Here is a 14,986-nt window from a genome sequence, read left to right on the forward strand (position 1 = left end):
CGTTGTTCATGTAATAATGGTATTCAAGACATCGATCATGTTATTTAGAATTGTTCACTTTGTGACTGTCAAAGAAAAAAACTCCTTGAACAATTGGAGAAACTCAAACTACCCCACGTTACCAACATGCCCACATTACTTTTAATGCCGAATATAGCGGCGTTAAAATGTATTATGACCTTCTTAAAACTGTCAATTAAATGTATGAACCTGTAAAACATTGTATTCTCACATGTATAACATGGTAAGGCACTGTACTTATGCATGCCTAACGTACAGCATGGTACAGCAATAAATCTCTTAGGAGATTTGAAAGCTGAAATAATAAAAAAAAAAGTAGAATCTAAGTTAAAATAGAATTTAATAGAATATCGGTATGTCAGTTTATGCGTCAAAGAAGAGGCTGTGCTAGTCATAGATTTAAACACTGGCGGCGCCTGAGCGAGGTTTCTAGAACTATGTTTCTAGTAAGTCGGCGTAAGCTTATTCGACATTCCCTGCATCCCCTAGATCTAGTTCTGACAGAAGTAATGGAACTTTGTATAGTGCTAGCCATGCTCCACGAAAAACAGCAACGCTGCGAGATTTTGCACTGGATAGATAGAGACACACACTGCTGCGTTCTCTTTCTATCAAGTACAAAATCAGACTCGTAGTGTTGCTATTTTTCATTGACATGTTTAGAACTAGAGTCGGCTGTGATATCGCACACTTGCTTCAAAAGTGACACAATTCAAAAAAATAATCTTATGAGCAATTCACCAAAATATATTACTTTATATTAAACAGTTTTATGGTCGTAATTTGTAAACCACGTTTCCAAAATTGTGTCATTTTTTAAATGAAGCTGTGATATGTAGGTATGTGTGCACAATGTAGTAATGCAAAATATTTGAAGTATTATTGAGGAAATATAAGACATTTTTAGAGTAACCATTCGCAGAATCTGATGCAGAAGTGTACATTTTTGACTTGTAAAGTCATTTTCTCAAACGTTATGTCATCTAAAATTTGGGTTTGGAAGAAAGTTCCTGGTATTACTGGTCGGTGTAATGACATAATTTATTCTCGACCAACATTGCTACCAAGTCAAGACATTCTTGTATATTTTGGCGGTGATGTACAGGTACATTTAAATGTTGCTTATAATAATGATCTATGAAATAAACTGTTACACACTGCATTGTGTAACATAACTTATTTGCAGGACACTCAGGAAAATATGGAACAACATATGGATAGCAAGAAATATATAGAATGGAGTTTACAGAATACAGGCCATATACTTTCAACAAATTTTCCTAAAAAACATATACTCATTATTCGACCCTCCAGGTAATATTTGCATAAAATATTTAAGCTTAGTTTGGAACATTTTGTTATTATTTTCAACATTGTTTTAGAATGTATGTAACAAGAAATGCTATGTTTAGCTGTTTTGATAACTTTGTACCAGCAAATGAGTATGGTGTACCATCCTTTCTTCCAACACATAATGCATTAAAACATTTACGAGAATTAATTAAATCATCTTTAGAACATATTAAAACCTGCAATGTATACGAGGTATATTTTAATTTAAATTATTTTTATAAATCTTAATTTTTACTTGAAAAAAGTTCTCACATATATTCTGTTTTAGGATCATACACATTTTAATACAGAGAAAACAAGATTGTCATTCATGGGTTTTAGCAAAGGATGTGTTGTGTTAAACCAATTACTTCACGAGTTTCATTATTATCAAAATAAACCAAATATTGATGTTGAAATAAATAATTTTATAAAACTTATTGAAAGTATGTGGTGGTTAGATGGTGGTCATGCAGGTCCTAAGGATATCTGGATCACAGAAAAATCTATATTAGAATCTTTTGCAAAATTAAGTAATATAATTTTATAATTTCTAAAATGTTTCTTAATATTTTCCTGATATTTCAAAATTTGTGTATTGTAGGAATAAATGTTCATGTGCATGTTACACCATATCAAATTGAAGATGTTTCTCGTCCATGGATCCATGAAGAAGAGAATGAATTTTGTAGTACTTTACGAGATATGGGGGTTTCTATTAAACGAGTCTTACATTTTGCAGATAAACCAAGAAGTTTAAAACTTCACTTCAACATTCTCAAAGCTATTGGAAACTACACCCAATAAAATAGAGATAGCAAACTCACTTTACAATAGTAGTGTCACATAAAAAATGTGGATAGCCTATAGAATTCTAAGTACATAATTTCATTGGTAAGTTGAGTATTAAAATATTTATATGCATTACATTTTTATATTATTATATATTTACTGATTTTAATTCTTTTTTGTAACATAAACTTCGTTAAAAAATTTTGTTTATATGTAATATTTTAACGTAGTATACATGAGGAGGAATAGTCTATGTATTTCATATGTATATCTGTGATATCAATGTCAGTTATGTACTATTTTGTATATAATTTTCAAACAGTTACTGAAATTGTATTTATTTTATTCTATGTTAAAGTAATTTACATCTACAAAAAAAATGTATAAAATAACGTTTGTATGTTGTAAAACATTATGTACAATAAATTGTTAACTCATATAACACCAATGATGAGGAATATCCATATTCCTATGAAATAAATATTCATGTTCAATATTTGATATGTTTGAAACAGTTTGTTTCATAATCGATAAAATATAATTATTGTAAATACTAACACCTATTTTGACACTTAGTATGATAATAAATTATACTCAGAGACTCTGCAAACAAATTGTACACACTTAATATAAAAGAAATATATTTAAAATCTGTATTCCAATAAAACTGTATACCATTATTAAAATGTGGCAATTTAACTTCAGTCCATTCATCCGATCCATCGCAGCAGTCACAAAAACCATCATTAACTTTATAAGATGGTATTTTTGCTAGAATTTCATAAAAACTATTAATATTAATAAATAGTAAAGGTAAATGTAATACAATTTAAATAACTATATACCTATAGATTTGGAAGAGGTAACTTCACAATTAAAAACTCCATTATTACATGCATTTGTACCTGGTTCATCACTACCATCCACAGGACAATCACAATAATCGTCATTAATTTTAAAAAAGTCTATCTCAGTTTTGGAAGTAAAACAAACAAATTTACCATGTAAATTTGGCAAATATTTAGCAATATCTTGATCGCGTGTCCCACGCAATGAAACAGTTCGACCATCCTTATCACGAAGAAGCTTAGAATGCAACAGTTTATCCCATTTCGCTTTAGTAGTAGCGACGTAATTAGACGTGTGTACTGATCCGCTAATTAATTTTCCTACGATTGCTTGGTTAAGTTCTTTGAAACATAATAACTGATAAGCGTAAAAAGTAACAGCAGCCACAAAAAGAAGGAGAAACGTATATTTTAATCTTTTTCTACGAAATCGACGTTTCCAGGATATTTCAGTTTTCATATTTGCCGGTTCAACAATAGTCTATCGTTTTCAAATCGTTAAAACAAATTTTCTGCGACACCCAATGTTCATCTGTAACGACTGCTCGATAAACGCCAAGTTCAGACAATCAGATGCTAACGTCCATGAACCTGAAAGACAGCGTAAAGTGGACTTGTAGACCCATGTGAAATGCCTCACGATAGTAACCACTTTTAATAAAACATAGATAAAAAAAATTGCTCTTTAATTGTCTATAATTGCTTATCAATTACTTTTAACTGCTCACTTTTTGTTTTCAAGATATTTCCAAAAGACTTTTTTTGGGTTCTCTAGGGATTTTTATGGGTTGGCTACAGTAATTCAATATCACAAAACTTCTAAAATAATGTACAAAACGATCTACCGAGGCCATAAAAAAATTACTCTTTGCTTAGAATTAATTGCTGAATCCTTAATAAGCAACAAATAGGTCAATAAACAACAGATTTTATAGTTCACATTCACATGAAAACTCAAAAACTTGATCTGTCTTATTCCGCAATGACCTTAACAATTAGTCATTAATTGCTTCTTTCTGCCCTGTACTTACTTTTAATTACTCTTTCCTAGTTTTTGATCAATCTGTAAAAATTATCGTGCTGTTTGCACTAGCACAAAGCTAGTCGCACGTGTCAGTCTGCTAGATTGCATCGACGCATAAAACTTGTCGTATTTCAATAAATGATGGCTTGCTCGCTCTCTCTTATTGAATGGCTCCTGTGTAAGAAAGAGATAAAAGACTATCGATGCGACCATATTCGTCTGAGCTACGTGTACATAGTACACATCAATTATTCTATATTTCAAGCGAGGAAAAGTTAAAAGAACGTCAATCTTACTTTCTTCTTTGATAGAATATTCAATTCAAATAATAAAACACGTTCACATTGTTTAAATTGCCCCAAATCACTTGAATTCGAGTAACTCATTTGATGTAATTGTCTTTTCAAGTCTTCCACAAAAACAAATGGTTACGAATATACTTCATCTTTGAGGTACCTGAAGATAAAAAATGTGAAATATAAATAACACTTTTTCGAACATGGTACCTTAATACTTTTTTATATATAATGACCTGAGGATTTAATGTTAGCAAAAGAAGGTGATCGCGTTTCGTGTACCTTTAGAAGGCTTAGCATTTACACTGTGTCAGTTTTGGTTTACATTGATTGAATGTGCGCTCCAAAAGAAAAACTAATTTAGCGTAGGCGTACACAACCGATAATTTTGTCAGTTTAACCAAAGTCTGACTACGGACTGAACAATATCCTTTTTTTATGTAATAGATAAGAAGACAATCGTTATATAAAATTTTGTTAAACATGTAATTGGCCTTTAGTTAGACTGACAAAATCGTCGATCGTGTGCACTTAGGCTTAAGTAGATCCATGGTCATTAGCTTATCTCCCCACCAACAGTTTTTTCTTTTTAACAGTTGAAAATTAAATGTTTAGAATACAAAATTGTAATTTTCAACAACTATTAATTAATTGTTATACTGTAAACATTCGTAAAATATTTCTCACAATACTGACAAAAATGAAATAGTATATTTCACATTTTGTTTATATACATTTATATATATATTACATACATGTACATACATATACACAGTCTGTTTTGACACAGGCTAGGTTGAGTAAAAAGTCGCGTGTCACATGTTATATTAAAAATTCTGTACCTAATCAAAGTTGTCTTTAATTGAAAAGTAACTCCAATTATCGAGACAATTGGAATTTGGTATCAAACTTAATACCATTTTTTAGAATGAATATGTATGTGCATGATAAAAGTATTTACACTTTTACAGTTATAACAATATTTAGTAATTAAAAAGTCAGTAAAAATTCTTATTTATGCCATAATTAAGTTCCCTTTATAACTTAATCACTCTTTATTTACGAATTTTTTTCAAACTTGTTAGCGCTTGAAGGGAATATTAGATAAAATAAAAACAAATTCTGGTATGTGAACTTTTATTATAACTTGTATCAAAGAAACATGTTGTAGAAATAGTTTTAAAGATTACAAGTTATTAGGAAGATTAATATTAGCATAAATTATAATGTAAAAAAGAAGAATGCAAAAAAGTCATATTAGACATTATAATGATTTGTAATGGTACAAACAGATTCTAGCGATACAATTCGTGCATGTATTATTAACATTTAGTTTATAGATTTTTCGCTGTTTTCTGAAATCGATTAACTTTGTTCACATTGGTCTTCTTCCCATTCCTCTACTCATTGGGGGTGCTGAATTCTCCTGACTACTCTTGGGATTCTTAATAGTTTCATCCACTGATAAGATTAAACATGCTGCTTCAGTTGCAGCAGTTAGTGCATTAATTTTTACAAGAGCAGGTTCCCATACATGAATTATCATATTATCACCAATATCTTCACTATTAATATCAACACCAAACCAATAACTGCCTTGATGATGTTTTTGTCGCAGTTTATTTAAAATGTTCGTTGCGTCGAAACCAGCATTATCACATAATTGTCTGAAGTTTTGTATAGATATTTAATACTTATACGTTATAAAATTGAAATCGTCATGAAATAAAAAATAAAGATGCATACCTTGGTATAACTTCTAATGCACGTGCTATTGCTGCAATTAAAAGTTGTTCTTTTCCTGCAATAACACGAGAATAATCTCGTAAAGTCTTCATCAGCTGCATTTCAATCGCTCCTCCACCAGCAACACAGGCATTAGTTTTCAATATACGTTTAACAACCATAATAGCATCATGTAAAGATCTTTCTGTTTCTTCCAAAAACTGCTCTGCTCCACCACGTAATATAAATGTGCACGTTTTAGCTCGTGATCCTTCGTAGAAGAAATTGAATCTGAAGAAAATAATTAACTTTTAATGTAGCGATTATTTACAAACTATATAAATTGAACATTAGCCGTTTATTGTTAAAGATATGTACCTTTCCCCACCAATTTGCTTTTCTTCAAACATTTCACACCTTCCTAAATCTGATTCTTTAATATCGTGAACTGTTGTTAAAATACTACCACCACAAGCTTTCATTGTTCTCTTCAAATCTTCCTCTGGAACCCTGCCTGCACAAAACATGTCTCTGTCTGCAAAATATTGTGTAGCAACATCACCAATAGGTAATTTCGATAATACTACTTGTGCTCCACTTTTATGAATTTTGTCAAGCTTGTCGTATAAAATTTGCCACTCTGCATCAACTATTTTTTGATATTCTACAACATTATCAACACGCACTTCCGCATTATCTCTTTCTGCTTTAAGTTCTAACTCTATATTTAATAGAGCTATTTTACAATCCTGATATTTTTTGGGTTGCATCTCAAATCCAGCATAAGAGAAGGTTTTTTTGAAAGCTACACCTTTAACTAATTCTGAATCTTCTAATGCTCCACCAGAAACCTTTGTTCAAAATATTATATGATAAAAAATCAAGATAAATTATTTCTCAATATTTAAAACTGCTTTAAGCAAAATTTTACCTTTTTAATGCCTATCATATTAAGAGGCAACATATCATCAAGCATCATAACAGCTTTCACAACCATACTACTGAAAAACTCTTTTTGTTGGTGAATCAACTTCGAACTCATAGATGTAGCCGCACATTCTTCTGCAAACTTTACTACTGATCTCTCATTAGTTTTATCTATCTTTATGCTCACTTCATTAATTTTATCAATTGCTACTTTCAGTGCAAGACGGAGAGCTTTGATTATAATACGTGGATGTACTCCTTCCTCAATAAATGGTTTCAACTGTTTCAAAAATTCTCCTGCTAGTAGAACTACACTTGTAGTGCCATCACCAACCTGTAACATAAAAACAAAAATGAAAATAATTATATGAATAAAAATGATAACAAGCACTAACAATATTGTGTATGTTGCAAAAAGCAATTGGTTGTTTCTATTTATAGAGAATTATTATACTACTAAAAAGGTTTACTCAAATGTATGAACTTGTTGAGGTAACTACACATCTTTAAGATGTTACCAGTCCAAAAGTTCTTAAACATAATATTCTCTACAAGTATAGTAGTAATATTTTGCTTATTATATTACCAATTATTTTCTTGTAGAGCCATTATAATATATAAAAAGTATTACTTACTTCTGCATCTTGTGCATTTGCAATATATACCAAGGTTTTTGCTGCTGGGTGAACAACTTCTAAAAGCTTTAAAATAGTTGCCCCATCATTTGAAATAGTGGCTTTTCCATTTTGGTCAACAATAAGCTTATCCATTCCACGAGGACCTAGAGTCGTCTTTACAGCATCCACAACTACTTGACATGCATTTATATTAGATATTAGTTGTTGCTTTCCCTGTGATGCATCTGTGCCCTCTTTCAATAAAATTATTTGAGGTTGCTGTAAAAAATGTATACATGTAAAATTATATATAACATTTATCATTGATAATGCTACAAATAATAATAAAAATTATATACTCTCATATATCTTCCCATTTTTACTATTTTTCATTTAAATACACATATAACTTTAATAATGATATGATAACTGTGTTTTGTGTGAAGTTTTCAGATTTTATAGAACAAATGAATTAAGATTAAACTTTTATTTCTTTGTTCTGTTACTATATAATATGTTCGTTATATGAATTATCAATTACTTTAAATTAGGTGTAAGAGAACAGATATTCTATTATTGAGAATCTGTCCACATGCACATTGTGGGAATAAAGCCGAAATTGATCACCATATAAGGTTAGAAGAACTGAACTTATAACACGATATTCACTTTTACACAGATACGTATATTAGTCTATAATTTGCTTACGAATCTCATAAAGAAAAATTTTTGTCTATAAATGCGAAAAAGAAGTAGCATTTTCAAATACGTTTCTTTAAGTGTTATTAACAAAAACCGGATTCTAATAAGATTAGTACTACGAATCTCTTTCCTTCTTATTAGCAATAATTTATTACTTAATGAATAATTTCGTCATAACTTACCATTTTTATGATTTACTTTATAATTATGCCGCTTTTTTCTACAATTTCACTTATTGTACTCAAACGTAGTTATTTCTCCGACCTGCTAATTGTATTCGAGATGATTCTGCTAGCTGCTAGGCGTGCTATGATACAAGCAGATTTAGCAGATACAAGCATTAAGATTTAAGTATCATTCACACCTAACAGAAAGGAATTTGTCAGAAGTTGTACTTATAATTCAGTAATTGTAATCAAAAACTGTAATGCAAATTTGCTAAAATCTTTGCATTGTTTAAACAGTATTTGTTAGAATAAGAAATTAAATAAAAATAATGTGACATTAAGGCTGTATTCCACTCTGACTGCGAGTACTGCAAACATGACGTCATCACAGGAACTTCCCAATAGCGTTTCGTTAAAATGAGATGCTATTGGCAAATCACTATGACGACCTCATATTCGCAATACTTGCAGTTAAAATGGAATACAGTTTAAGTAATCACAGAAATAAAACAAATTATAATCATAGTTTTTAAGTATAAGCATACCACAAATATGTATAGATATACATAGGTATGTAAATATATACACAATTTTTTTACTTATTTAGGGTAAGTTCAGATATTGCTGGTTATACTATTAAAATGACGTCACATCCATATAAGTTCTATGAGCGTGACATCATTTTCACAACACTGCCAGCAATACCGCAATATTTACACGCACCCTTAGTAAGAAATGAATAACGAAAACAATATACAGTAAATAAAACATATTTTACTGTTTTGAAATATAAAAAAAGAATTGACCGTTTCTTATTTTCATTGAATTTTTAAATAAAGTTAACTTTTAATAAAGTTAACTTTTAATAAAGTTAACTTTATTAAAAATACTAAAAAATATCTACAATGTATATCTAGAAGGTATTCTTAATTATTGCTATTATTATTCATAGCCGACTCTAGTATTAGTCATACTGAACGAAAAACAGCAATACTGGGAGAGTTCGATTTTGCACTGGATAAATAGAGACACACAATATTGCGTACTTTTTCTATCAAGTGCAAAATTAATATGTGGACAAGACTACATGAGGCATTGGGTATACTGAGAGGCCAATGAAGCTAATATCCGAATACGCAGATACATGTATATCTCCGCCTCTAATTAACACCTTTCTGACGCATGTGCATTACGCTCCAGGGAACATAAAAGAGATGAAGCTATATATTTCCCATATGTCTCCATCCTTCCACCTTGACTTCAGCACGCAGCATATAGTTTTATTCATAAATGGCCAAATCGGATTCTCGCAGTGTTGCTGTTTTTTGTTCAGCATGGCTAGTACTCGACTGTGATATCATAATAGCATGCGTGGATAGAAGTAAGAAAAATATTATCGATATTTATCGATATCTGTATCGATAGTCTCACCTCTAGCTACGACAATTAAATAGTTATGAATTCAACCCTCTGTATTTAAGGTGGGGTAAAATTAACCCCAGCGATTTTAAAACTGCTGTATTTTTTTCAAAATATACGTAAGGCGTCTGGTTGTTAAGTAGCTGGAGTTTAGACCTTGTTGCTTCGTGCTATGATGACGAATCGGTTCAACATACAACATCGAAGTTTTCATTGTTAAAACCTAAATGTTCATGTTTATTTATATTGTTTTATGCTAGTTTTAGATAAAAGAACCGCGAAATATCTCGTAAATTTTAAAATAATGATATTTCTGCTGCTCTTTTGGATGATAATGACCACTTTTTCCAACGATGATATTTTTCTTTTAAAATAGTTCAAAAATGTTTTGCGTATCCAAGAAATAAGGATCGAAAAATACCAAATGCACGTATAAAATGTAATTTAGCGATATGTCGGGAACACTCACATTTTATGTGCCAAGAATGAACTGAATTATAAAAAGAATAATCCGTATCAGATAGACTATTACAATTAATGTTTCTATTATTTTAAAAAGTATAATGTATATAGTTTATGGTAATTGTTACAAAAATATATTACAAAGAAGGATTTCATTGAAGATTGTTTCTAAAGATAGTTTTAGCTTTCAGTTCATTAAAAGTTGACTAATTGTTATGTTCTTTTTTTTTTATAATAAATAGTTGCTTTCGTACAATAATCTTATTTTATTTAAATTTATCCTCATAAAAAAAATTAAACATTATTTTAAAGTGCATTTTTATTCGAATGACAATATTTGTAGATGAATAGCATATAGGGTAAAATTAACTTTATGTCGTATGTACAGTGCGTAGCATTTAATTACCTGGTATGCGAAGGATTAAGTAAATGGAATCTAACAATCTAACCTAACCAGTAACCGTTACCTGATTATTATCACGTGATCATTCTTTAAATGAGGTTAGTTAGAATTATCAAGTTTTGCGTGACTATCTATACGTGAATAGAAACTAGAATTTGACCTTCACAACATATTTATTTTTAAACATTGTAACTGTATACTCTATACTAGAGCTACAGGCCGAAATTTTGTACTTATATATAAAGCAAATGACGCATAACTGACATAACCATAATTAGTTGTCACAGGTCACAGACCAATACACAAAGATGATACGTCGAAAACTTTAGTCTGTGGAGCCCAATTAGTATTCTTGGTATATCTAGGGTGGGTAAAGTATTTCGCCGGAATATGTGTATTCTTTTCTTGTATGTATGTCGGTGGTGTTTCTAGGTGTTCTTCGGCTCTTCACTTGGACAGTAGCTATAATAATCATTTTTTGATTGGCAGTTTCAAGCGGATATTACCAGTCTGTAATGTTTATAATTAGTGAACAAATACTCAAACGCAATTTCGTTATTCTTCACTTTTATCTTATTCTGACGTAAAAAACAATCCCTTAAATTTCACCTTAACTGAACACCCTGTACATATAAGATATATATATTATCGAAGAATCGGCAGAATACATCCGCAATAAGTGTATTTACGTGCTCTTCGTGAAAACATAATATTTCAAATTTTTCAGCGAGGTTCATGGCATTAATTGTAAGCTGTATGTAAGTACTTTATGTTTCATAAGAAGTCCCCTAAAATGCATTAGGGACAATTTTTTTCAGGGGACTTTTTATGGAACACATACATTACATACATCAGGTATAACTGAGCCTGCCTAACGATCACATGATCAGGTTTCTATTGTGCTAATATGGCAACGTTACTGGACGTGCGTACTGAAGCTTGGTTTTCAAAGCGTACTATTACTTACGACTTAGGACTTCCGTTAGTCAATTTTGGCACATGCGCATTGTAACTTGGTTTCGTAAAAACAGCGAAGTGCCACCTCTATATGTTACTCTGCGGTCGTGCTACAGCTTTTGAGCGATGCGTGCATTCCTTTAATATACTTATACATTACTGTACATGTAACATTGTAACGAAGTGTATATCCTGTGTTACACAATACTCTTAATTTTATGTGTACCTCAACGAAATTCTGTGTTTGTAGATGCTATAGAACTGGATTATCGTATTATCAAGGTAAAAAGAGATCGAATGCTAAAATTAAGACTTTAATGCTATTTTCAATTTTCAAAATGATTTTATGCATTTCTGTGGTAAGACAGTTCTTAAGCCTGTGTTTTTTTCTTTATGAACGATCGGTACATTGTTTTAACTCACTTCAGTGTTGGAACTTATGTTCATCTATGACAACATAATTTCGAATATTCTCAACATGTACTTGACATTTGGGGAACTTTAGACTATTACTAGGATTGAAGCGTATACAGTTACAATGGATAGTGTACAGAGTACTAGATATTGTCTTGTCCATCTTATGTACAAGATGCTGACCTTACTTCGTTGCACATGCGTGAAATAACTCCCACCTGTCCACGCCGAGCCAATGACAAATCGATGCGTTCAAAATTTTAACGCAAATTCTGAAACCTTTGATTATTTTCTTCGACAGTCATTATTGCGATCTCGAGTCGAATGCGGCTTAGACGTGAACAGTCACGTATACATTAAGTGTATTTAGCGTGAGTTTTATATTAATTTTATTTAGATATCGAAGAATTCTCGTATATCGGTAACCGCACCATTATAATGAAAGAAATCGCTTTTTAGTGACTGATTATTGTTAAAATTTAAATATTAAGTTTAACGTATATAGTTTATCGCACTTATTCTTTCTTCTACTTTTTAATCGATTAATTTGTCCTGCTTTAACTGAAAAATTAATAGATGAAACAAAAGTGAAAGTGGTGTACTTCAAAGCTCCAATAAACGTGAGTTAATGTTAAATAAACATTAGTCTGTTTAAAATACAAAGTGTATTAAAATTATTTTAAAACTACCTTTTTGCATTTTTTATGTAAAATGTTAGAAAAAGATATTTTTCAATATTTTAATGATACTTTAAATAACATTGAGTTAATATATATTCATAAATCAGTCTCAATTGTGTACTCAAAATTACTAATTACTAGGTTCTGATAATAGTGTATATCCTGAAGGTTAGGTTTAATGGCAAATACAATAAATTGTAGCGAACATACCTACGAGTTTATACGACATTTTAAGTAACAACTGCGTACATTGCATAATAAAGACGTAATAATGATGATAAAATTCTTCGATCACCGTGTTTGAATTACTTTGTATGGTACATTTTTAGTTGTTTTTTCTTTAACAATGAAAACGTTTTAATTTAAAGCGAAGCTTAGTTTTGTTGATTTAGTTAAAATAGTTCGATTTTTTAAGTGACAAACAAAATTCATTATTTAACGAAATAATTTAGCGAATACTCAAATTTTAGTCAGCCTCATGATCAACTCTGGTCCGAAGCCAGCACAATCTTGGATGATGCCTCAAAAACAATTTAGGCAATACACAGTGGTCAATTTAAAACGATTTATATAACTGGACAAAGCGTCGTACGATTTTTTATTTTTCTATGTAGGTGCATATGTAGATATCTCCACAAAACAATGAAAGTTGTAATTGAAAAATTAGCCTTTATTATCCCTAATAAAAACATTTGGATTGTTTCTATTTAGATTCTTAACTTTTCCTAATATTTGAGTTGTTTTAACTTTACTTTTTAATAAAGAAATTTTATATGTATACAGAGTGTTTCCAAACATGTAAGACAATTTTGGAGAGTAGGTTCTAAACGTACAGACATTGAAAAAAATTCATGTGTACATCGCACCTTCGCTTCAAAAATGACACAACAACTCAAAAGAAACGTTTACGAAAATATATTTTACATTAAACTGCTTCATGGTCGTAATTTGTAAAACACATTTTCTAAATTGTGTCATTAGTTTTTTAATTATATACTATTTCACATAGATATAGTGTACAGTGTACAGTCCTAAAAGTAGCTACAGTAAAATAAGGAATTACTGGTTTTATACATACAGGATGATTAATTTAAATGGGAACCCTCCGAGTTGTAAATGCTGTTAGCACAGAGCATTCTTATATCGGCGAAACTTTTGATGTTCATGTCCTTGAAATTCGTATAGATCGTGCACAGCTCAGACCCTTATAGACACGGCGTCAGATAATTTCCCTGAAGCAAAGATAAAACATCTACGTGACGTCACGTGTAGGCAAGATGTATAAGGTATGCTTATATGATATATACTACCTATACAGTTTCAGAGTGATATACCAATGTTTCAACATATAAAACTATTTTAATGTTCGACTTGATTATGTTGTTAAGTTTTGTAAGAAATAAATAAATAAATGTATACATACATATATCCTTTTCAAAGTATAGAAGATAATATTTTTTATAGGTACATATTTTAGTCATTAATTTTTACTTTATTATTACAATTTTAAATAGTGCTCAGTATAATACGTTATGGAGATTATAATTTTGCAAAATTTATTTGAATTCGATATTGAGATAGTGATAATATTCTGTAAAAGGTGTCTGATTGATTATTTTCTTAAAACTTATTTTAGCTTAAACAAGTAATAAAAATACGAATAGTACACAAATGTTTGGAGAAAAATTATTTTATTTCTACTTGAAGATTATAAAATAAAATAGTTTCAGTCTACTGTTGCGTATTTTATATTTATCATAAACTAATTTGTTGCCTATATATTGTTGTGTATTTTCTTGCAACCATAAATACAACATGTTTACACCATTTTTAATAATTTGCAATGTAAGTTAATGTCGTGTCAACCATTTTGAATCATTTTTTGCCCACATGTGATATACTATCTACGTTATCGTTGCTTCACTCGATTCCTGAAGTTCCTATACACATAGTATACACAGATCTAAGGTGCACACATTGAACTGGAGTGCGGACCCCCTGTAAGAAAAAGAAGGAGGGAGGGAGGTCAAAGCGAGAGGTCCGAACTGGGGTGAATCTGTCCTTGTTCTTCCTATTATCCCTCTCTTACCAATTGCTGTACTGTAGAGGGGGTACTAAACGACGACACATATGTGCCTGCATGGTTAGACTGCGATAGCATCACCTCAGTTCTTGCCTCTTCTGGACGGCCGCCCCTCCG

The 14,986-nt window shown here is 30.7% G+C and overlaps 4 protein-coding genes and 1 long non-coding RNA gene across 11 annotated transcripts in view; 2 read left to right on the forward strand and 3 right to left on the reverse strand.

The window, feature by feature from the left end:
- The first annotated feature begins 571 nt into the window (after positions 1 to 571).
- On the forward strand, positions 572 to 2,358 carry LOC143186470 (mitochondrial protein C2orf69 homolog). 3 transcript variants are annotated; one of them, XM_076390155.1, is made up of 6 exons: positions 572 to 860; positions 944 to 1,126; positions 1,208 to 1,335; positions 1,434 to 1,566; positions 1,643 to 1,886; positions 1,958 to 2,358. In XM_076390155.1, the coding sequence occupies exons 2-6, from the start codon at positions 950 to 952 to the stop codon at positions 2,158 to 2,160; spliced, it is 885 nt and encodes a 294-aa protein (XP_076246270.1). In that variant the 5' UTR covers positions 572 to 860; positions 944 to 949; the 3' UTR covers positions 2,161 to 2,358. The 3 variants fall into 3 exon arrangements, with proteins under 3 accessions (XP_076246270.1, XP_076246267.1, XP_076246264.1); XM_076390152.1 differs by having other exon boundaries at positions 574 to 860; positions 929 to 1,126; positions 1,404 to 1,566; XM_076390149.1 differs by having other exon boundaries at positions 575 to 860; positions 1,404 to 1,566.
- Positions 2,359 to 2,479: 121 nt separating this feature from the next.
- Positions 2,480 to 4,818, reverse strand: LOC143186483 (uncharacterized). Its single transcript, XM_076390164.1, has 6 exons — positions 4,550 to 4,818; positions 4,314 to 4,473; positions 4,025 to 4,191; positions 2,991 to 3,584; positions 2,821 to 2,916; positions 2,480 to 2,748 (listed from the first exon to the last, which is right to left on the reverse strand). The coding sequence occupies exons 4-6, from the start codon at positions 3,451 to 3,453 to the stop codon at positions 2,699 to 2,701; spliced, it is 609 nt and encodes a 202-aa protein (XP_076246279.1). The 5' UTR covers positions 3,454 to 3,584; positions 4,025 to 4,191; positions 4,314 to 4,473; positions 4,550 to 4,818; the 3' UTR covers positions 2,480 to 2,698.
- A 614-nt stretch (positions 4,819 to 5,432) lies between these two features.
- Positions 5,433 to 8,736, reverse strand: Cct7 (chaperonin containing TCP1 subunit 7). Its single transcript, XM_076392885.1, has 6 exons — positions 8,467 to 8,736; positions 7,601 to 7,861; positions 6,970 to 7,299; positions 6,417 to 6,889; positions 6,060 to 6,329; positions 5,433 to 5,980 (listed from the first exon to the last, which is right to left on the reverse strand). The coding sequence occupies exons 1-6, from the start codon at positions 8,467 to 8,469 to the stop codon at positions 5,689 to 5,691; spliced, it is 1,629 nt and encodes a 542-aa protein (XP_076249000.1). The 5' UTR covers positions 8,470 to 8,736; the 3' UTR covers positions 5,433 to 5,688.
- A 1,906-nt stretch (positions 8,737 to 10,642) lies between these two features.
- LOC143188549 (uncharacterized) lies at positions 10,643 to 12,398 on the reverse strand. The gene is made up of 3 exons (XR_013003542.1): positions 12,116 to 12,398; positions 11,703 to 11,884; positions 10,643 to 11,358 (listed from the first exon to the last, which is right to left on the reverse strand). It is a non-coding gene; the product is annotated as an uncharacterized LOC143188549 (long non-coding RNA).
- Positions 11,085 to 14,986, forward strand: part of Ak1 (Adenylate kinase 1) — a 38,311-nt gene continuing 34,409 nt past the window's right edge. The window contains exons 1-2 of one of the 5 annotated variants that reach the window (XM_076392886.1): positions 12,402 to 12,477; positions 12,683 to 12,726. The gene's annotated coding sequence lies outside the window, so the exon portion shown is untranslated. Of the gene's footprint in view, positions 11,102 to 11,837; positions 11,975 to 12,401; positions 12,478 to 12,500; positions 12,727 to 14,986 lie in introns of those variants that run through there. The other 4 variants (XM_076392890.1, XM_076392889.1, XM_076392888.1 and 1 more) reach the window with 4 other exon arrangements.

This window comes from Calliopsis andreniformis, chromosome 2 (genome assembly GCF_051401765.1).
Source record: "Calliopsis andreniformis isolate RMS-2024a chromosome 2, iyCalAndr_principal, whole genome shotgun sequence".
Classification (NCBI taxonomy): Eukaryota; Metazoa; Arthropoda; class Insecta; order Hymenoptera; family Andrenidae; genus Calliopsis; species Calliopsis andreniformis.